At 45.2% G+C, this 24,089-nt stretch overlaps 1 protein-coding gene across 1 annotated transcript in view; it reads right to left on the bottom strand.

The window, feature by feature from the left end:
* Positions 1 to 2,164: 2,164 nt before the first annotated feature.
* KCNB1 (potassium voltage-gated channel subfamily B member 1) overlaps positions 2,165 to 24,089 on the bottom strand; it is a 199,837-nt gene continuing 177,912 nt past the window's right edge. The window contains exon 2 of the mRNA XM_024207205.1: positions 2,165 to 4,183. Coding sequence (XP_024062973.1) covers positions 2,165 to 4,183 — 2,019 coding nt within the window. The remainder of the gene's footprint in view (positions 4,184 to 24,089) is intronic.

Raw genomic sequence — 24,089 nt, 5'->3', positions numbered from 1 at the left:
CTGCATACTGAGAGCAGAATCGATCCAAATATGTGTACAGTACTGTTCCAAGTACAGCCCTAACAAAGCTATAGTTACAACCCATAACAATTCCTAAAACATACATGTGCTTATTGCTTTCATCTGTACGTGCTGCATTCATTGTTACTGATAGACAGAAGTATAGTATAGAGTGGACAGAGAGTTACATTCAGGACCAACCAACAGCTATTTTGCAATAGAAAGGAACAAAATGCACCAGACCCAGATAGTTTATCTTCCTAGAGATGTAGAGTATTCTTTATAAAGTGACACTTGATATTTATGTACCAAGACCTGTTACATGCAAATAGTTACACCTCACAGCAGGTACTCATAAATATGCATCAAACTCTTATTGATATAAGTTATTTACAGTTTAGCTTTACAATAGAAACAGACAACATAAAGTGTTACCATCACAGTTATCACAGGACGGATTGTGTTTTGTTACAGGTGTGTAACAAATCACAGCCATAACAGGAGGCACAAATGAAGATAGTGCTTGTTTAAAGTGCTAGATTCTTACACTCTGGTTGGTTATTCCACCTTCACACACAACCCCCCCCGCCCCCCCCAAAAAAATAAAATAATAAAAAAAAAACCCTCAACAGAAAGTGCTTTTGTTTTTGAATATTAAAAATTAAAGAAAAAAATATTTTCTACACAAGTCAAATAACTTTATAGGACAATGTTTAAAACCTAAGCCGGTTGCTGTTAGTTGCATTTGTTTAAAACGGTCATTTTTAAGAAAAAGATTGAATATTATTGAGCGATTTGACCTGATTTGCTTCTCACTTATATCCATTTTACACTAGTGTAACTTCATTGGTTTCAATGTTACACTCCTGATTTAACCAGTGGAAGTGACAGCACAATCAGGCCTGTTGTGTATAATTAAATAAGTCCTGTTTTTGCATATTTAGTTAACACTTGCATATCTAGTCATTCAACATCGACTGAGTGCAAAATGCTTCAGACTGACTCATTCCTCTCCTCCTACTTTATGAGCTAGATTGAGGCTGACCCCTACGTGAATATGGAAGTCAGAATGGAAGGGGCACAAGGAGCCATCACTGCCACTCTTTACATTCTGGAGTAGGGGCTAGCTGCAACACTAGCAGTATACAAGCCTAGAATGCCTGGACTCTCCAAACAGGGCAGCTCCTGGGTCCCTGCCTTCTACACAGAACAGGCGGTATGGGGTAATGGACTAGTAGTAAGAGGGAGCATGTTACATCCTGTAAATGTGTCGAGCTATCACTCGGGTGCATTCTCCCGCAGAACCCTGGAAGAATTCTGGCTGAGTCAGCCAAAGTGCCCCTGGAGAGTCCTACTTCTGCACGGCCCCTTCACACTCCTCCAGTGTGGGTTGTGGCTTAGAAGCCCCTCTAGAGCCCCGGATTTGGTATTGGTTTTAGCAGAGAGTAAGTGCAAGTTTCACTACTTTCTAGGGGGCGTTTTAAATTAGATACAAGTGGTGCAACTCACCCTGATGATATTTCAAAATAAAACATCAGGTCCTGCAGTATCTGGAAGAATTAAACACACACAGGGCATTTTAATAATTTATTTCTCTAGATCACTGTTATTTTAAATAGACATAAGCTTAGATTTACCCATAATGCAAGTCTTCCCTGTTACCTTTAGACACTGTATCCATCAGAAAGAAAGATGCAGATGGGGCTATTTGGAACAACTGCCCTGAAGCAACAAGTATTGTGTTTCTAATAACTTTATACCAACCCCAGTAATTTGGTCCAGAGTTCAAATCTGGCTGCCTTGGTCTCTTCTATGGAAGTAACACAAACCAGATGTTAACACTTCCAAAAGGAGATCCATTGTACAAGGGGAGTTGATATATATTTGGTCATGCTGACTTCAATGAAGGACATGAAAGGAGATCAAAGTGTGAGCAAGACTTGTAATCTTTATTTTCATTGATGTTTGTAGGATGAATCGGGCAACATCTTTATAGTTGTTCCAGAGAAGGATGTTTTCATAAACCCACACCAGGCCTCCCCTCAGACTTTTAGAAACAAGTGGCTTGCTTCAGTCAAAGTTCATGCCATGCAGAAGCTCTCGTTTGTTGTGTTGACTGTAAAGACATTCCTTTCAATGTTCAACAAGTTTTTTGGAGCACATGTCAGATGCGTTGATCGTGGGTGTTAGCATGTCCTCCACCACCTGGTAATATATGGACCTCGGGTGAAATGTGATTTTCTAGTCTGACAGTCTCCTGATTTCCCTGGGTTTTTCCAGTGATACCTTCCATGGAGTAAATGCAGTTTTGCCCTATAAATTTCGGTGAGGTGGGTAAAGCAGCACTCTCTAGATGGTTCTTCTCCATTCTATAAATGTTATCTTTTTGCTTTAGATAAGCACTGTTTGTAATATTGTATTTGGGACTTACATTTCCTGGAGGGCTTGAGTCGTAAAGCAACTGACCTTCATCATCAGTGTCAGCATCTATATATTTATGTATGCTGGCATCGTGAAAGTTGAAAGCTATTGCTATCTGCTTCTCTGGCGACGTTGGGGGTGTTCTAGCACTTGCTGTTGTGTAGATAGAGGTTTCTGGACTGACTAAAGATCGATCAGAGAGTAAGGAACTGTCTGCAGCAGCGGCAGCTCCCCTATTCTTGAGAGCATCTGGATATATTCTCAGTACATTTGATGCTGGTACTAATGTGCTGTTGTCATCTTCCATAAAGTTGACTTTCAGAGATCTTAATTTTAAAGGGTTACTGGCTTTTACAGAACTGTTGGGACTTTCTATGAAAAATGTAGAGCGATGGCTGCCTTCTGGCTTTGGGTTTATCTCCATGAACCTGGTTCCACTTCCCTCTGCCCTGATTTGCTCCTGAATTGGATTAACACCTCCTTTGCAGGGAAGTGTAGCAAGTGGACTGTGGGAGAATTTCCCAGAGTCAGGGAAATCTGTAGCACAGCTTATAAAACTGTCAATGCTTGACATGCTCCTCATGTCAATGATCCCGTCAGCACGGGTGGTCAATAAAGGGACTGTAGGGCCAGGAATGGTCTCCATTTCTAGCTCTTCCTTTTGCTTTCCAGGGTGACCTGTGTTTTTAGTGTTGAGGTTTGGCTGTGACTGAGTCTTTGCCATTTTGTTGTACATGTCCTCCAACTGTTGGACATTCAGGTGCTGAGGGCTGGAAGAGGACCGGGCCTTTTCTGGAGATCCTTGTTCCCTAGTTTCAAAAGATTTACTGGAGCTAGTTTCAGAGAGTGTTCTCTTGGTCCATTTCCACTTGCTGGGGGATAAATGATTGTCCTGAACTTTATCCTTTTTGCCTGTGCTTTCTCCATTCTTTTCAACCACAATATCCATCAGTTCTACACTACGGGCAAAAGCATCCTTCATATTCATGGAGACAATGCTGCCATTTCTTTTTGCTCTTTCAAGTGCTTCTCTGCGCTTGATGGCTTTCTCCTGCCTCTTCTGCTCTTTGTAGAACTCAGAGAAGTTATTTACAATGATTGGGATGGGAAGAGCAATCACCAGCACCCCAGCAATGCAGCACAACCCTCCAACTATTTTGCCTAAGAGAGTTTTGGGGTAGATGTCTCCATAGCCGACTGTTGTCATGGTGATAGTGGCCCACCAGAAGGAAGCGGGGATGCTCTTGAATTTTGTATCATCCTCATCTTTTTCTGCAAAAAAAACTAAGCTGGAAAAGATCATAATGCCCATGGCCAAAAACAAGATGAGTAATCCAAGTTCATTATAGCTCCTCCTTAGAGTAAATCCCAAGGACTGTAAACCGGTTGAGTGCCTGGCCAGCTTTAGAATTCGGAGTATCCTCATGATACGAAATATCTGAACCACCCTGCGTACATTTTGGAACTGAAGTACACTTTTGTTTGATTCCGTGAGGAAGATAGTGACATAATAGGGCAAGATAGCTAGCAAATCAATAGCGTTCAGGGGGCCTTTGAAAAACTTCCATTTCTTAGGTGAGGATAGGAACCGCAAGAGGTATTCCATTGTAAACCATGCAATGCACACTGCCTCCACGTGGGCAAGCTGAGGGTTATCTGTGGTTTGTTCAAATTCATCCTTGCCTTGTAGTTCAGGAAGCGTATTAAGTGACAAGGCTATTGTAGATAATACAATGAACATGATGGAAATGATGGCCAAAATCTGCAAATAAAAGAAAAACTAGTTAGTTCATCTCAAAAGGTATGCTCCAATATTTATCCTCACTGTTAATAATATACAGGATATTTTCACTGACGTATCTCAGGCTAATTCTGCCCTTAGTGCGGCTCCCATAAATACAACTTAACAAAATATGATCTGAAAAGGGTTGACTCTGCAAACAGTTTTTAAATGTGTCTTGTATACAAAGAAGGTTGAACACAGATACTCCAAACCAATTTGCTCATCTCTACCTCTTCAAGGCACTTGTATCAGATAGCCAAACTGTCTGGAGGATTGTGAGATAATTCAGAGGAGTAGCTTTGTATTAGCCATCCACAAGGTACCCATTAAAGTCCACCTGTAGATGAGAGCCAGATTTCCATCCAATTTGGGGATTCAATTGTGTACACAAAATGCATGTGTAGTAATGCACCCCATTTAATATACAATTAACATAATTGTGTTCATTTGGTAATTGCACATGCATATGGCTAATAATACTCACTTGCATGTGTAAGCCACACATCTCCTGGGTGTGGTGCTCTGTCCCCTCTAGTGGCACCGAGACCACTTAGAGATTAATGAGTCTGCTACAGTTTTAGCTAAGGGCCATGTGGCTTTTAGCTCATGTGGTAGAGGCTCATGCATTTAGATCCAGAGGCCTCAGGTTTGATTCTACCCGCCGACAACCGGGGTCTGTCGGCGTTACACAGGCACAATTATACCATATATGCCACATTTTGAATTACTAAAACCTATGGAAAACTGTCCTGACTGGTTTGAAAGCTGATAAAACTTTCCCAAGACTTTTAAAAGAGATTTTAGAATTTCAAAATATTCCATATTGTGCCTGATCAGCTATTCGAACTCATCATCATAGCCTGGGGAGACAGCTAACTTGCCTGTGAAAATCAAATTACACAACTTTGAGGGCGTCAGGTCAGGTCAGCACCAACTTCCAGAGAGCACACCAGCCATTAGGAACCCATTCTTGTGACAAAGAATGCAATGAGGAGAAGAAAATGGCTAGGGGGAAAAAGTCTCTCTGTTCCCGAATCACTGATTGTGAAGAGACTAGGAAGTGGTACAGCGCTGGATTACTCTATGCTCATTACAACTTTAAGATTGTGTATCTGAGCTGTCCACCCGTAGCTGTTGTATACAGGCATTAAAATGGATGACATTCACTTTTTTTCTGTTTCCCTGCTTTCAAGAGCCGATGACATTTTCTTTTAACTTATTTGTGGGATGCTCTAGAGTTGACGGCCAATTTGAGATGCACCTTCTCTTGGTGATGAATTAATTTTGCTGCTTGCTAACTGGGTGAAAGGATATCTTGTTTCTTGGGCTACTGGCAAAATACGGAAGTGCATTCAAAACATACATGTCTATGACTATTTTTATTTATTCATTGTGCTGCAAGGTGATCCTTTATGCTTACTTTTCTGCTGCCCTGCTTTAAAAACAACATAAAGTCAAAAGCTGCATTGGCTAAATATACCACAGTATACAATGAATTATAAAATCCCATGGCAGGACTTCAACACACTGAGTTGAAAACATGACAAAGAACTCACTCCCCTCCACCCCAATTTGACTGGTTAGAAATGTTAGCCTTGCTCACAATGACACTGTTTAACCAGTTTCAGTGAGAAAGCATCAAGAAGGAGCATTAGAGAAAGAAACTCTTACGTATCACATTTTCAACTGTAAGCAGTGCAAATACCAGAGCAATCAGGATGCCCCAAGCTTTTGAACACATCTGCCTGCATGGACAAGAGCTCAAATGGAACACGGTACACAACCCAACCCTCGCTGCTGTGGCAGAAGCACCCATTTTCAATCATACACACCGCACCTGACTCTTATTCAAGGAGTGAAAAGTGGATGTGTTCTGCAATGCTTGGAGGCATTGCATGAGTTGGGCTGATGCAGTACACTTCAGCCGTGGTTTTGGAACAAAAGTAGATTACATATGCCTTGAAAACAAATAGGTAAAAGACACACTGCCACGTAATTTCAGTTCAAAAATGTAGATTTCTATGTTTGTTTGTTTTTAAGTGTTAAAACATCCATTTGTAATTTTAAAAAGTTTTCATGACTTTTTCCAAAACAATGTAATGCAAAACATTTTTTTAAAATTGGCTAAAAAAAATCCCCCCTGTAAAATTTGTAACCCATGCAGCTAAATGAAATGGAACAAATGAAGAGAACAAATGGTGAAAAGTATATTGGAGTTTTACAATTCCACCACTATCAGTAACTAAGGTATTACTGGCAACATAGGTAGGAAACTTCCCCTTTCTAAGTGTTTCTTTCTACTGTGGTTAAATATAACTTTATTGTTAGAGAAATGGAAATGCACGAGTCACTAGAGACAAACTATCAACAGGAAACAGCTTAGAAATGAATGTAAATAGGTGTGTGAACTGAATGCCAGTCAGAGGTAATTAGGAATACAATCAGATCGTGAACAATAGAAAAGAAACAAGGAATAGAAAAGAAACAAACTACTCCAGTCCATACACAACTAATTTTTTGTTTTAGTGAACAAGGCAGTGAAACATTTTGATCAAAAATATTGGCACACTGAATTATATAAAAATGAACCCTCAGTTGGCGAGAAGATAATTTCTTCAGTGTCAGCTCTGACTTGGCATTGCTTGATAGATTTTAAGGCCAGAAGGGACCACTACTAAGGCCATGGCTGAACTACAAATTTTAGTTGACACAAGTTACGTCAGTGTACAGAAAGTGCGGTGTGCACCATGGGTAGGTAGCCCCATGTAGCATGTGCTACCATCCAGTGTGATGCCTTTTGGGAACTTTTCTCAATGTGTTGTGATGTAGAAATGACTCTTATGGGAATCACTGGGCGCTAGGGGTCATATTCCCAGCTTGCAACTTTCTCCATCATGCCATCTATATCCCATAATTTCGTTGCCTTTTTTAAAAATCCCACAAAACTGTGCAGCACTTCTCAGTGTTCACCATCTCTGACAGAAGCATGGAGCCCACAGAGCTCTGCACTGTTCTCAATAATGCTTCAAATACAGAATGCATGATTCTCCTGTATTTGTAGACCTGCAAGAAATACCACACCAATGGGGGAAGTGGCAACATCTTCAAGGACAACTTGCTAAGGGACATAACAAAACAATCAGGTCAAGGTGGTTTGTGGCATTCACAGAGCAGCTGCAGATGGTGAGCGCTGCTTCTGGGCCTGAGAAATGAGCACTGACTGGTGGGATTGCATCATAATGCAGGTTTGAGATGATTAGCAGCAGCTGCAGAACTTTCGCCACATTCCCAGATCGGTGTGCCAAGCTAGCCCCAACCCTCCAGCATAGGGATACCAAAATAAGGGCTGCACTGACAGAGGAGAAGTGAGCAGCGATCACTGATCCAGAGTTTCAAGTGGCAGCTTGAAACTCTGGATTGCTTCCGGTCAGTGAGAACTCACTTTGGAGTCAGAAAATCCACGGTAGAGGTCATTGTCATGCAAGTGTTTAGGGCCAATAATGATCTCCTGCTACCCAGGACTGTGACTCTCAGTAATGTGCAGGACAGATGGCTTGATTTACTGCAATGGGGTTCCAGAACGGCAGCAGGCGATAGATGGCTCACACATTCCTATTTTGGCACAGCCAACCTTGCCACAGAGTACATCAACAGAGAGGGCTACTGTTCTGTGGCTATGCAAGCATTGGTGGATCACTGGGGACACTTCACCAATATCAGTGTGGGCTGGTCTGGTTAAGGAAGATGCATGATGCTTGCATCTTTAAGAATACAGAACTGTTCAGAAAGCTGCAAGCAGGGACATCCTTTCCCAACCAGTGGATTACCACTGAAATGCCAATAGTAATTCTGGGGGACCTAGCCCCTTTGGCTCATGAAGCTGTATACCAGCCACCTCACAGCACCAAGGCAAGATTTAATTTCTGATTAAGCAATTGCAGAACAACTGTTGAATGGGCTTCTGATAGATTGAAGGGACGCTGGTGGTGTTTATTCACTAGATTGGATCTCAGTGAGAAAAGTATCCCAAAAGTTAGCTGTCTGTTGTGCCCTGGATAATATTTGTGAAGCAAGGGCGGCAAAGCTGCTGGAGGGCAGAAGTGGACAACTGTCTGCTGGCTTTGAACAGACAGACACAATGGCCACTACAAGAGCCCAGCGTGGAGCTATGCTGTTGAGGGAGCACTTTAACGGTCAGTCACGGTAGTGCTGTGTGATGGAATGTTCTCTGGGCCTGCCGCATTGTGTGCTGCTAAGAATCATGTAGTGCTTGCTGTACATTTATAAATATCAGGGCCGCTCGGGGAGAATTTGCCCCAGGCCCCGGGCCCAGCAGGGGCCCCGCGAGCCCTGGCCCGGCAGCGGTCCGGGTATTCGGCGGCAGGGGCCCCGCGAGCCCTGGCCCGGCGGTTGTCCGGGTCTTCGGCGGGATTTCGGCAGCGGGGGGCCCTTCAGTCGCTCCGTATCTTCAGCAGCACTGAAGGGCCCCCTGCCGCCGAAATGCCGCCGAAGACCCGGACCACCGCCAGGTGAGTACAAGCGCCGCAGCTCCCCCGCTTTGCCCCAGGCCCCCTGAATCCTCTGGGCGGCCCTGATAAATATGACATGACTGGGTGTTTTCCTGGAGCTATGAGTTATGTTGTACTTGCTGTACATGTCCAAGTACTCTTTGCTTTGAGTACCACTGTGCATTCTGCAATACGTGTGGTGAACTAGTAAAGATAATTTTATTCTCCCCAAATAGAACTTTATTGTGTGAAAAAAAACAATGTGCAAAAAACCACAGGCGACGCAATGCAAACTTTTAACATAAATTAATGGAGTGGAACTTTAGAAGTGGAAAGGCAGCAAACATTTCTGTCTATTTCAGTGCACAAATGCAGCGGCTACACAGACACCAGCTGACACTTGAGAAGCAAGTGGCGATCTCACTGTGGAAGCTGTGGTTTTCCTTGCTGTTCCCCAGCACAAAGTAGTAGGGATAAGGATGTGGGCCATGATGCCATGTAGTATGTTGGGACGGGGGACGGGGGGGGGTCAGGGCAAAGGGACCAGTGACCATGAAACTGTCTGAGGCCTGAAAAGGGTGAGGAATTCTGGGATTTTTAGATCTGTGGGTCAACCAGAGTCTGCAGCATTTGGGTTTGCTGTCTGAGAAGACCCATTTCCCTCTCCTTGTCCTGCTGGGACTCCTGGACCTTTATGCCGGCTGCTCTTTCTTTCTCCATGTTGTTGGTCATACTGTCCCCCCAACCCCTTTGTTCGTGGTCTGATGCAGCACTAGCTTGCAGGATCTCACTGAACGTGTCCTCCCTAGTACTCCTCTTTCTCCGCCTCATCAGGGTCAAGCATTCTGCGGAGGTGGTGGGGGCACTCCTCAGGGCCACCATGCCAGAAGCTGCTGATAAAAACACACAGATGTACAACTGGATTTACAGTCACAATGTAAAGGGGAAAATAAGTTTCACACCTCCCTTCTCTTATTCCCATAAACACATTTAATAAGAAATGATTATTGACACTTTAGCTTTGGAGTGCCTTTCCACAGCACTGGTCTCCAGCTCCCAGCCAGGTGAGTATGGCCTTCCAGGGTTAAGTGCAGGCGAAGGATTTTCTGTTTCATGAAGCACTACAATTTCAGTCCCTATTCCATGGGTGTGAGCACAGGGTAATGGCATTGAATACTGGAACTATTTTCCATAGCCGGTGGTGATTTGAGCTAATATCTAACTCCTGAGGGCAACAAAGGCACAGAGACCACAGCTACTACTGGCATCCTGAAGCCTTCGGGGCTTATCTACCACTAGCCTGCTTACTGCAATGGTGCCTGGCAAACTCATTGCAGAGTGGCACGGGACACTGTCCTACCATGGAGGGAGAAATAAGGCAGCCCTCCCTGTGGGAGAGGATTGCAGAGAACCTCCATGGAAGTTTAAATCGAGATCTCTTAAGAGGATAAAAGGGACATCCTTATGTACATAAAAAAAGTGCTCTGCATGCCTCCTTCCCCCACCCACCCCGCCTAATCCAACAGGGAAATGAAAAGCAGATGCCCCCTCTATTTCTGTTTGTTGTACTGCTACGTCTCCTCATGTGAGTAAAACAATGAACAGTCGATACCTGTGTCTTGTTAACTTGGCGATGGGCTGGGTGCCATCTTTAAATTTAAACATGGTAAGGAAAAATGCATGCACAGAGTTACCCAAGTTCCTTTCTTCTTCATCAGGCTCATATGTGCTCATCTGGTAGGACTGGCTAGACTGGAGCAGAGTCTTGAACAGGTCCTAGCTCATGATATGGCTGGAGCCCACTGCTGCGTCTCCCTCCTCCCCCCCCCTTGCTCTTCATGGCAGGGATGTCTATCTTGGGCTCCTCTGGGGTATTCAGAGTGGTCTGTAGGTGGGATCTTTGTCAAGAACGGCATGCAGCTTGTGGTTAAAGCAGCAGGTCCACTGGGCACCACCAGATCCAGTGCTGACCTGCCTGTCCTTATGGTATCCCTGGTGAAGTTCCTCTGCTTTCACACGCCACTGGTACAGATCCCTGTTGTACCTCTTTCCCAGCGTCCCCTGAGCAATCTGTTTGTAGATGTCCACGTTTCTACAGCTGCACTGCCTCTTCTTCCCACAGGCCCAGAAAATCCAATATCTCCTGTTTACTCCAGGCAGAAGCGTGTCTAGTGCATGGAGCTGGCATGGTTGGTTGGGCAGTTGAGCACAACAAGGTTGAGTTGGTAAGTATGCTTGCCATGCTGAGCAATCAGGAAAAGGCATTTCTAAAACATGCTGGGGGAGGGGAGGAGCCTAAAAAGGGATGAGCCCCCTAGGCAGTGGAGTTTACAACTGTGACCAGAGTAGTCGCTGTCGCAGGGCATGGGGCATTGTGGGACAATGTCTGGAGGACTGTTAGGGTCAACACAGGTCATGCAGTGTTTACACTCACACCGTGTTGACCTCAGTAGGTTGACCATGGTGCCACTTCATTCAGGACAGTGGTATTACTGCATCACTGTAACTGGGTGCTTATGTCAGCCAGAGACAGATCTTGCTTTCTGTTGTGATATGCACAAATAGGTTGATGCAAGGGGATTTATGTCGACCTAACTTTGTAGTGTGGACCAGTCCTTAGTCTGACCTCCTGTACGATACAGACCTCTAGACTTTCACCTAGTAATTCCTGCAGTGGGTGACCTATTCTTCTCTTCTATATAAATGAACATTAATAAGCCCAATAGCTTGTGGGATGAACTGGACATAACTTTTAGAAAGACAGTTTGTTAGCTTTTCAAATGAGTCAGCTGTAGACAGCAGAATGGAACCCAGGCATTCTGGCTCCTAGTCCCCTACTGCATGAAGAACTGCAGTAAATCATGGCTGGGGAATCTAAGCAAAAGAGCAGTATGTGATAGCAATGGGAATGTCCACAAAGGATGGAAGAGGTGCAAAAAAGAGTCAGAGGAAGACCAAAGGGCTGGAGGGGCACAGAGAAGGCTGTGAGTGCACTGAATGAGACAGGGGAAGATTAGGAGAAAGGCACCCATGCAGAGGACTGGTGTACAACCAGAAGTCTGGAAGAATGCTGGGATGAGGAGACACATGCAAAGCGAGTCATAGTGGAATCACAGGAAAAAGGCTCAAAGAGTTCGGGGAGCAGTAGCTTCCAAATTCAGACTCAAAAGTTGAAGTCAGATATTCCAAGAGGAAATTGAATGAAATCCAGAATTTTACTATTTCAGTATTGTTATTTATTTAGTAAAAGTGCTTTCTCAAAGAGCAAAAAAATGGCATTGTAAATCAGTGAATCATTTCAGGTAAGACCGTTTTAGTGTTCCTTGTTGTGATTTCTTTGGTATGACCCAACATTTCTGAATATGTTTGGGATGTTTTAAATGGTAATTCCTCATTGCTTGATGGGTTTAGTCTCTACCTATTATATACTGAAGGATTTATTTATAAACCTTGATATGTCTGGTGTGTTTATGTCCTTTACCTTCAGTTCAAATATCAATCACTGCACCTTTACTCATTGGATTGCATCCAGCAATAATTAGTGTCGCATCTTTTATTTCTTTGGATATACTCTCCTGCTTTGAAGATCAAGGCAATGCCAGTGAATGTTAATTTGAAAAATTGCGCATTAGGGGGTAGAATTTGTTTTTGGTTTATTAGCTCTGGTCACTGAGCTACGCAGTAAACAAAAGAAGCCATTTATCATTTCTCCTGCAAGTCACAGCAAGATGCCACCTAAACTACTAAGCTATACGATTTCCCCTTTTTTGATCTACAACCATTCTTTGTCTTTAGGAAGCCCATTAAGCTATGAGCAGCTTTTAAAATTAAACTTGTGTAAGCTCTCCTGAAGTGGGTAAAAGAATTTACATCCTGAAATGTACACAGAGCTGTCAGGGATAACATTCTCTCCGCTCTCTCTGATTTATCACCATGGTATCTGGTTAAGATGGACAACAGCTATCAACCAGTGAATGCACTAGGTGCGTGCTAGTTGAGCAAACTCAGATCTAGCTGTTGTTATCAATTACTGAGCAATGACTGTGTTTGGTGCTATACAGATCTGGTCCCTATTCTGAGGTGATTGCAATCTGAACTTCTGCTATACTACAAAAATCAACCTGGGAATATTAATGTATCCCATCACAACTGGAATGGGCTGTTTCAGGGCAGTTTTGAACATGGTCAGGTCCCGTCTGTAATGCAGGATAGAAGTGTGTCTTGGCTGTGTTGGAGAACAGCTGTGTTGCCATTTGGTTCTGAAGAGGGAGGATGGGGTGTGATATGGGAACCATCAGCACTGGGAACAGAGCACAGAACATGAGCAAAGATGTCAGTGAAGGAGCAGGGAGTATATGAGATGGTGTCACAAAGGGAGGGAGAAGCTGCAAAGGAAGCAGTGAGGGTCAAGGACACATCAGAGAGAAGACAGAGGCTGCCATGGAAGTGGGGAGAAGGTATGAGAAATGGGAGGGGTGGGAAGGGGACCATTAAGAAGGCTCCACTGCTTCCCCCTAACCCTGTGATCATGGATCACATTTTAAACAGCCTGTTGAATCAGTCATGATAAAGCCCTTCTGGGAGAGGTAGGCATATCTCCAGTTCTTTCTTTCTCTAGTGGACAAACCAGGCCTCGGCAACACTATGTACCTGGGGTGCTCTGGGCTCATGGCAGCAATGATTGCCTTTCCATTCCATTCCCAATCCTACCTACGTCCCCTTCCTTCTTCCCCACTCCTCCTTTCAGTGTTCACGGCTGCCTGGTGGCCTTACTACAGGCTGGGAAAAGCCATTAGGTCCAATTGTGACATGAGCAGGAATAATTCCACTGAGGTGAATACAGTTCTGGCTGTGTCTGCCTTTGACGACTGGAGCCCAGTGTCCTTCAAACCTGCTCCTGAGCATTAACCCTCTTACCAACTAGTGAACCGGCTGCATATCTGCATTTTTAGAGCCAAACGGTGTCTCTGTTTCTCTGTGCTACTGACCTGCAGCTTCGCTGCTATAGTATTTGAAATCCTTCAAAAAGACTGTGAGTGATTTAGCTCTGGGGAAAGGTCATGGATTGACAGCCCTGGGGCTGAAGTCCTTTGAAGCAGAAATGCAAGCTCTTCTTACACTGCACAGACAGCTGGAGAGGTGAGAGGGGATTCGATATCCATGGCCTAGTCAGTTCTCTAGCTCTCGTGGGACTCTGTTTAGTATTATTTTATTGGTATTGCCGTAGCACCTAGGATCCCTCGTGTGGTAGTGCCAACAGGCTCCAACCAGGATGAGGGCCCCATTGTGCTAGGTGTGGTACAAAACACATCGTCTGAGCTAGTCCCTGCTCTGTAGAGCTTACAGTCTAAATACAAGACGGACAAAGGCTGGGTGTGTGAATCAGAGGCATAGGAAGGGGAAGTGACTTGCCCAAGGTTGCACAGCACATCCGTGGGAGAACCAAGAATAGAACCCACATGCTCCTGACTCTCTGGCCACTCCCCTAACAGCTAGACCAAGCCATCTGCCCAAACCAGGTGCCCATTAGGGCCAGTTATGGCAGACCTAACAGTCCAGGTCTGAGTGGATCTGTATCCCCAATACAGCCCAACAAGCTCACATACCCAATTCACATATGGTTGATATAACTTCAAACATACAATTCCTGCCAGGTAGGGTTTCAAGCCCCTTCAGCTAATTCATCTCGCATATAAGTGTTCTCTCCCCACCAATCCCCAGCCTCCTTTCACTTTGTTTAACCGTGGGCTGTTATGATTCACCTGCCCGAAAGCAACATAGATTTTGTTAGTTCCAATCAAATACTTCTCCAGGCATCTGCCAGAAGGTATTGGATTGCACTGGCTCTTAATGATATTGCTGTATTGGAATGTAAGTTTCAATAGATAACAGGCAGAATTCCAGGGACACAAGGAGGCAGTAGAGTCCAGAAAGCTTTGCCTATACTAAATTGTTCCCACCATTGCAAAGATTTAAGTGAGCAAGCCTCTGATTGAATTTCTGTGACTGTTAGTGATTAATTAGAGCTAAGTAACCTTGGGGAAAGCAGAGCAAGATTTGTTAATGAATACAAGCACGCAAAATGCACACCTATTGTGTATGTATAATTATCACTTGTGCACATGTGGGCTGGTTATGTGCAAATGAGCCTAAAAAGTCAACTGTGTGCCCAGTCTGTGCATGCAACTGCTGTAACCAGGTCCAAAGATGCACTGCATTCACATCAATGCATGAAACTACTGTAACCATGGGCAAAGATGTTTCACATTCCTATTTGTGCACCATGCTTGTTCTTGAAAATTTGGCACGAGCCCCCTAATAAACCTGTCGTGGTGATCATTCTTGAAACACTCCATTAGTGCCAATTCCTGCTCACTTCCTGTGAGTAACCCCATGGGATCAGGATCAGGCCCATTGACCTTGTGGAGGCCTAGTGATACAGGCAAGATGAGCAGGGCTTGGCCCTTAGACATGTCCCACCTAGAAGGAAATCTGCTCAAGAATTTCTTGCTTCTCTCTTCCCCTTCCTGGCAGCAAAAGTTTGCAGGCAGCAAAAATAAGGAGCAAGCTCTTTCTTTCAGTATGGAATGGGGTGAGTCTTAGGGAGGGAGGGATCTGGTGAGCATTCAGGCCTTGGGACGCTTATCACAGTATTATTGTTTGTTATTTGTATTGCAGGCGCACCTAGAGGCCCCAGTTGAGATCAAAGACCTGAACATTTCAAAGCAACCAACCGGATCTGGATACCCAATTCTCACTAAAAGGAATGGGAGATGGATGTCCATATTCCATAGGTGGCTTGAATAAAATCTCCGCTGAACCTTTGGAGCTTTTTCTGCTAATGGCAACATGCCCCCCACCCCTTTGTGTGTGTTCTTATACTTAGTAGTGAAGAAGATCCAGCATGGGAGGTGAGGAGAGAGAGCGAGCAAGTTGGCATTTGAAAATAGAGCCAGTATTCTTGGAAATACAGTGAGAGAATTGTAATGTAATTGACAAGCCCAATAGCGCTTTGGTCTAATGCCTTTCCCCCCCCCCTTTTTAAAGCTCCAGAGAGGCCTGCAGAAAAATAAACTTGGCACCAAGAACAAGTTTCATTAATGAAACCTTACATTACATTTGCTAAGGGATTTCCCCCTCCAGGCCCTCTTAGTTCCCTAAGGAAACAATATATTTTTACTCAGTATAGTCCATGGCTCTATTCCCCCTTTACCTCTACCCCCAACTACAAATAGTTCTCTGTCCACTCTAGAGCTAACCCACCTTTGGAAAATACAGAGCAGTGTGTGGCAGGAGTGACACCATATGTCGTCTACATGCCAGGGCTATGTTGTAGATGCAGCTGTGCAATCCAAAAGTCCCTGAGGCTAGTTGCTCAGCCAGGGTCCATACCAATGTTGGCTGTGAACACACACAGGCACTAGCCTGAGACCCCTGCAGTCCCATAGACATGAGTTAGTGGTTTAAGGACAAGAGCAACTGCTTCAGGGGTCAAATGGGGGCAGTCTGGAGAGCTGGTACTTTTCTCCCCGCAGGGTGCCAGCTTGTGCTCAATGGGACTTAAGCTTACATGGTGAAATGCTTTCCTGAATCAGGGTCGAAACAGACTCCCATTCATAAAGTAGGACAGCTCATCCAGACACTCAAAAGGACGTCACAGCCATTAATGAATGAAGTGTCCCAACACCCCTGTGACGTGTGTATTACCCTTTACGCAGACAGAGGGTAACATGACTTGAACCAGAACCCAGGAATCCTGACACACAGTCCCTTGTTCTTAACCACTGCACATGCTGCCTTGCTAGCTATTTGTGGGGCTTGTGACAGGCTTCCACAGCCTTTGAAAATCAAATAAGAACCTCCCACTTGTCTAAAGGCAGATATGCAGTCAGTACTTCTCATTCTTGGACATCTTTCGCCAGATCCTCAATTGGTGTGAATCTGTGTAGCCCCATTGATTTATCCCAATTTACCATGTGGCTCTTTATTTCTTCAATGGCCCAAATACATAGACTAATTTCTACAAACCATTACGTTTGCCTGTGTTGTTCTATGCAGCCCAGCAGGCCCTGATACTGAACGTTACTACATGACATTTCATTGCCTCTTGTGTGATTACAATATTTTCAAAACATTAATGCACAGCTGAGGAAAATGACTGAATTGGGGCCTCATACTTGCTAGACAGGTAGATATGCATATGTCATCTGTATGTGTTGCTCTCAGCTGGATTGAATGTCAGACCTGCCTGTACTGTCAGTTGCCTGCCAGTGGTTAAATACTTCTACACAAGCTACACTACTGATATTTCTAAAGTGCGAGTGAGTACATAGGTGCATCTTGTGTAAGATTGAGCCCTTCTATTCATTCACAAGCACAAATGAATCATGGGTTGAATAGCTATAAACCACAAGGCAACTGGTTTTATTATGTTCAATTTTCTGTTCCTTGACACAACTTAGATTGATGTTTGACTATTTTAGTTTAGCTATAACTGTAATCATTTTGTTTGTCATTGGATCCAATTTCAGTATGTGGATTAAAAGGAAATAAAGGAATGTCACTAATTAAGTTTCAGCAATTCGTTTGCTTACTGCGGCTTTTGCACAAGATTCCAACTGCTTCTGATGCTGAGCGGAAGTGGCCGGGAAAATACCCTTGAAGCATGCGTGCTTGCAAATTCCTTAATGCTGTTAAGCACACGTTTAGTTGTCAGAGGGCTGTCAAGTCCCATTAATTGATACATGTTGTCAGTCTTCCCTCAGAGCAGAGTCTAGAGTTCCAGCTGCAAATGGTTTGCAGGGAAAGTAGAAAATGATAAATGAAAGAAAATATCAAAAAGGCAAAATTCAAAGGCACATGATGTCCATGGATATAAATATGTTCCTCAGCTTCAAGGAAGGGACAGGAGGGCATCACCCAGGTCATCTGAAGTTCTATTTTATTCCTGCTACTTTTAGCACAGGACAACACAGAGGTTGGCTGAAGAAAGCTGAGGCCTGGTTTACGTTACACAGTTAGGTCAATGTAAGCTGCCTTGTGTCAGCCTAGTTGTGCGTGTGTCTACACTTAAATCTGTCACCCACTGATAGAAGCACTCCATTATGGCGATGCAGTAACGCCACCTTCCCAAATGGTGTTAAGCCATGGTCGATGCACTGAGATGGACACAGCATGAACATAGACAGTGCGGTATCTGTGTCAACCTTAAGTCCTCCATCAGCTGTCCCACAGTGCCTGACAATGACCGCTCTAGTCACAATTGTGAACTTCACTGCTCAGAAGTCACAGAGACTGGAAGCCCCCCCTTCCCTCTCTTTAAAACCACATGAATTTTTGAAATGCCTTTTCCTGATTGTTCACCTTGGCGAGCACACCTAGCAGCTCTCCATTGTTGCATGCAACTGCCCAGCTGACCATGCCGGCTGCACACTCCAGACATGCTCCGGCCTGGAGTAGACAGGAGATATTGCATTTCCTGTGCCGGTGGAGAGAAGAGGCTGGACAGGCGCAGCCATGGACCAGCTGTAGAAACGTAGATCTCTATGAACAGATTGCCTGGGGGATGCAGGAGAAGGGGTACTACAGGGATCAGCAGCAGTGCCATGTGAAAGCAAAGGAACTACGGCAGGCACACCAAGAGGCCAGGGAGGACAACAGTCGATCTGCTGCTGAGTCACAGACCTGCCACTGTTACAAAGAGCTGCACACCATGCTTGGCAGAGACCCCACCACCCTGCGCACCCCCTGGGGATACCTCCAAGGAGCCTGAATCACAGGCCTCTGGCGTGAGCAGCATGGACGAAGAGGCGGTGAAGGAGGATGGGGAACATGCACCTGGGGGGCCCAGCTATGCCACAAGCCAGGACCTGTTTGAGACTTGACCGCAGTCCAGTCAGTCCCAGCAGTCGAGCATGGGTGAGCCCGATATAGGGGAAGGAACCTCAGGTAAGTGTGTAAATGTATATGCCATTACAATGATGTACTGATGGTACCGCCAATTTAGCAGGACACAGCTACTGACTGTTCATTAATTTACTCATACTAGAAGAAGTAGTGGTACCAAAAAGAGAGGGGGAGAACTGTTATCTGCCTTTCATTCTCCAGTAGAGTTGGGGGCATAGGCACCAACTTTTCCAGGCGCCGGTGGGTGCTCGCCCCCAGCCCTGCCCCGCCTCCTCCTGCCCCTGTCCCGCTCCCATCCCAACCCCTTCCCCAAAGTCCCTGCCCCAACCCCGCCCCCTCCCTGCCCCTATTGGACCCCTTTCCCAAATCCCCGCCCCGGCCCCGCCTCTTCCCTGAGTGCGTTGCGTTCCCCCTCCTCCCCCTTCCCTCCCAGCACTTGCTGCCACGAATCAGCTGTTTTGCGGTGGGAAGCACTGGGAGGGAGGGAGGAGAAGCGGAGTCGTGGCGTGCTCAGGGGAGGAGGTGGAGCAGAGGTGACCTGGGGCGGAGGGGACAGGGTGGGGAGCTGCCGGTGGGTGCAGAGCACACACCAATTTTTCCCCATGGGTGCTCCAGCCCCGGAGCACCCACGGAGTCGGCGCCTATGGTTGGGGGGAGGGGAGGGAGACGCGGAAAAAATGGTTTATGTACACAGGGTGATCCTTGAATCCTCCTGAAAGATCTCAATGAAAATTTCATGGAGGTACTCTGCAATCCTCTCCCGAAGGTTTCCAGGGATGGCTGCCTTACTTCTTCCTCCACAGTAGGACATTTCCCCATGCCAGTCGGTGATAATTTCAGCAGTAAACAGGCTAGCAGCATAAGGGCTAGGTGGCTTCAGGACTCCACCAGCAGCTGTGCTCTCTGTGTGTCTGTCACCCTCAGGAGTGAGATATCAGCTAAAATCACCACCGCCTGTGGTAAAAGGTGCCATTGCCCTGTCCTCATAGTTTCATGCAACTGAGCAATTCCTCCTCATTTCCCTCACCCCTGGGAAGGCCATACTCACAATGACTGGTGCGGTGGCACCATGCACAAGCACTCTGCAGCAGAAGTGTCAATAATCAAGTCTTGTGTAAAACTTTAGGGGAGTAAGGGAAGGGAGTTCTGAATCTTAACTTTCACTTTCCATTGTGACTATACAGATACAGTACCTCTGTGTGTTTTATTTGTAGCTGCTGACGTTGCGGCCTTGAGGGGTTTCCTCTCCGCACCTGTGGAACACTTGAGCCAGATAAAGAGGAGAAAGAAGACGACTTGTTCAGTGAGATCCTGCAAGCCAGTGCTACATCAGACCATGAGCAGAGGGCCTGGAGGATAAATACTGCAGCCAATATGGAGACGGAAAGAGCAGATAGGCGAAAGGCCCAGCAGGAAAAGGAGAGGGAGATAATCAGGACATAATGGGGTTTCTCCAGCAGCAAGCACAGATGCTGCAGGCTCTTGTAGTCCATGGAGAGCTCCAGGACAGCACCTCCTCACACCCCCCCTCAACATTCCACATGGCATCAAGGGCTGCAGCCCTACCCCTACCACTCCACACCAGGGATATTAAGGACAACCACAACTTCACATACACTGACCTGTGAGAGCCACGACTGCTATATGTGTAGCTAAAATGGACGTGAATGTTCCTTCTGCTTCTTTAAGCTCTGTTCCATAAATTTATCCAGGTTGTAGTGTATTTTGCTTTTAACTTGCACAGAATGTCTTTAAGTGCTTCTGTTATTCAATAAAAGAGCAACTTTCCCCCCTTTGCTTCACAGATATTATCCAGGGCACAGCAGGCAGCTATCACCACTGGGATAACCACTGCACTTGCTGAGCTAGTAGCTGAATCTTTCCTTGGTGCTATCGAGATGGCTGGTGTATGGCTTCATGAGCCAGGGGAGTAATAGGTAAGCAGGGTTCCCTAGGATCACTACTGGCATTTCAATATCGCCAATGGTAAGCTGCTGGTCAGTAAAGAAAGTCCCTGCATGTTGCTTTCTGAACAGTCCTGTGTTCTTAAAGATGTGAAGAGTCATGCACCTTCCCTGGCCAGCCTACGTTGATGTTGGTGAAGCATCCCTGGTGATCCACCAGGGCTTGCATAACCATAGACAAACTGCCCTGTCTGTTGATGTACTCTGGGGCATAGTGCTCTGAGGCAAAAATAGGACTAGACGTGCCATCTTTCAGTCCACCACAGGTCGCGCACCCCACTGCAGCAAATCCATCAATTCTGTTCTGCACATTGCTGAGAGTCACAGTCCTGCGTAGCAGGAGATGATTAATGGCCCTGCACACTTGCATGACAACGGCCCCCCGCAGTGGATTTTCTAACTCCAAAATGACTTCCCACTGACCTGTAGCAATCTGGCATTGCAAGTTTCCACAGCGTGATCACCACGCAACTCTCCACGGTCAGTGCAGCTCTCATTCTTGTGTCCCTGCTCTGGAGGGCGGGGACAAGCTCGGCACACAGACCCAGGAATGTGGCCTTGCACATCCGAACATTCTGCAGCCACGGCTCATCATCCCAAGCCTGCATTACGATGCGATCCCATCAGTCAGTGCTTATTTCTCAGGCCCAGAAGCAGCGCTCCACTGTTTGCAGCTGCTTCGTGAACGCCACTAAGAATCTTGAATTTGTTCTTGCTGTGTCCGAAAGCAATCTGCCCACTAGGAAATCGTCATGTTCCCCACAGCTCTTCTTGTGGCTCTGCAAATACAGAAGGCTCGTGTCTCCTCTACTTGAGATGCTCATGACAATAGTGCAGAGCCGTGTCAACTCCATTCTTCGGTCAGAGGTGGCAGACAGCAACGAGGCCTGCATGGGTTTGTGGAATTTTCAAAATAGTCATGAAAATGATGGAAAGAGATGGGGTGGAGAAAGTTACATGATGGGAACTTGACGCCGCAGTCCCTGTTACTCCTGTGTGACTTGTTTCTGACTCACCGTGCATTGCCAAAACTTCCCAAAAGAGTGCGACGGGTGCTGGGGAGTTGCAAACTGGGATACCTACCGACAGTGCACTACACTGTGCATCAGTGCAAATACTTGTGGTGAGTATGCACAGTGCTGATGCAAGAAGCCAAGTGTGCACACACACAAGCAATATACGAACTGCGCCAGCTTTATGCCAGTGTAACTTCCTTTGGCAAAAGTTTGGCACAGAGCCATGCCCTGAGTGTTCCAAATATATCCTAGACTTCTGTTCTGACTGGAAAGATAATGCTTTTTAAAAGGTCAGGTAAGCCAGAGGTAAACAGAGTCATTACTAGATAACCCTGAGTTTTACAGTGCAGTTGCTCTCATCTTTAATATGGCTGTGTAGACCTTGAAGACTACAAATCCCAGCGGGCAATGCTACGTCTCATCCTGATCAGCCAATAGGGTCCATTGTTTCTAATTTATGTGGTCCAAATATTCCTAACAAACTGACACTCTTGCCAAATTTGTGGCCCTCGAAGTTAAGTATTATAAAAAGATGGATGTCTAATTACTCCAGATCTGCAGTGACTCGATCGCTTTGTGACCTCCTTAATTTCACAGGGGTGTTCGTCAATAGAGAATTTGACCTGTAGCATTTTCATTGCCATCTTCCAGCTGGGGTCACTAAGTCTTCACCTTGCCTGGAAACATCCCATTATTACATTGTGCAAATGGACTGTGCTGAAATGTAGAAGGGGGGGAGGGGGAAGATTCCACAAGCTATCTCAGGGGAGAGACACTTGACAGCTATTTTCTAAAGGAAAATTAAAAACAAAATCTGAACAGCCAACACTATGAGCACAATGTAATGAAACATCTATTGTCATGTACTGCAGCTTCGTACTGTGAAGGCTGCAATCATCTCTTCTATAATAACCTGGATTTTCCAGGCATTTATTAATTTGGAAAATATTCCTCTTGTTGCCCCTTGGTTTCTAGATGTGCTTCATCTCTCTCCCTACCTCTGTTTGATTTACCTTTCCCTCCATTTTATTTTCCTCACTATTCCCCCATCCAGTCTGCAAACTGTCCCCAATATTATTGTCTTTGGTCCCATGCCACTTGCCCTACCGGTCAGTTGTCTAGGTCTAATATATCACATTTTACCAAATGATCAGACTTTGAAATCTTGTTTTGACTGCCAGAATGAAGGCAATTCAACAGAAACTGGCGTGAATGGTCATGAATGCGGTATAATTACTTTGTTAATTATTTTATTTATTTGTATTGCAATAGCACCTAGGAATCCCAGTTACAGACCAGGACCCCATTGTGCTCACAGTGTCCAGACACATAACAAAAAGCTCTTTCGTCCCCACAAAGAGCTTACAAATTAAGTTTAAGACAAGAGACAATGGCTGGATACAGACAGACAAACATGGGGGAACACAAGGAAACAGCAATGAGACAATATTAGTAAGCAAGATAGGAAGTGGTCTCAGCACATCGGCAGCCTAACCACTGACAAATTCTTGTTGTAGGCCTCATGGCAAATACTTAGATGTGGTCCAGGTCAGCCCTCATGCCAGCTTTCCAGACACATCTGTCAATGCACCTCAGTACTGACCTTCAGCACTCCTGCCTTTCCTGCTAATCTTATCAAAGCGTACTGTAGTTTTGCAGTGTGAACAAATCTTCAACAGGGACTAGGATGGGACCAGACCACTTAATACTGCCATGATTAACATTTGAGGTCAGGTCTCCAGAGGAGGAGAAGCAATGTACTAACTTCCCACACCAACCAGCTCAGTGTAAAGACTGCTCTTGTCGAGGTGCTTAGTGGTTTTATCGTCTTCACACCAAAAGATGAAGCCTGTTAAAAAACCCGCTGCCCCTAGATGCTCCACTCAGTCCTGGCTGCTTCTTACAGGAAACATCAAGTACAAAATGGTGACATTGTTCAGCGGGATTTTGGGGGTTTTAGATTCAATCAGCAATGTACCAAGACAGCATGAAATCAACTAAATGTAATTAAGCAAAAACTATTAGCTTGATTGCTGAATCAGTCTTCCTCTTGTGAATATGCACGAGAATAATTGATATTAATTCCTTTGAAAAGCAAAAGCACATTATTACTGCATACTATACTGTGTTTTTTTTAAAGAGTAAAACAGTTCCACTGTCATGTTCTAACCAAAAGATATAATTATTTTTGCTGCTGGGAGGCACACACAGTTGTTGATATGACACAAGGCTGCCAACTTGTTAGGAAATGAGAATAGCTTGCGAGTGATGTTAGCTTGCACAAATGGCAATGACCCGTTAATATTTTTTCCAAAGATGTTTTAGCAAAAGCACTAGATCCAGTTGCGGACATTGAACATCTATGTGAATTTGTTAGCCCAACTGAAAGCCCTAATGAGTGTGTTAGTAGACCTCCACGTCATCAACAGACAAGTGATTTCAATATTATATCATGTTATAGCATGTTAGGTAGTTATATGGCCAGGGCCGG

This window comes from Terrapene carolina, unplaced genomic scaffold (assembly GCF_002925995.2).
Source record: "Terrapene carolina triunguis isolate 2854851 unplaced genomic scaffold, T_m_triunguis-2.0 Scaffold130, whole genome shotgun sequence".
In the NCBI taxonomy this organism is placed as follows: domain Eukaryota; kingdom Metazoa; phylum Chordata; order Testudines; family Emydidae; genus Terrapene; species Terrapene triunguis.
The sequence above is the reverse complement of the archived record's forward strand: the minus strand, read 5'-3'. Positions and strand labels throughout refer to the sequence as shown.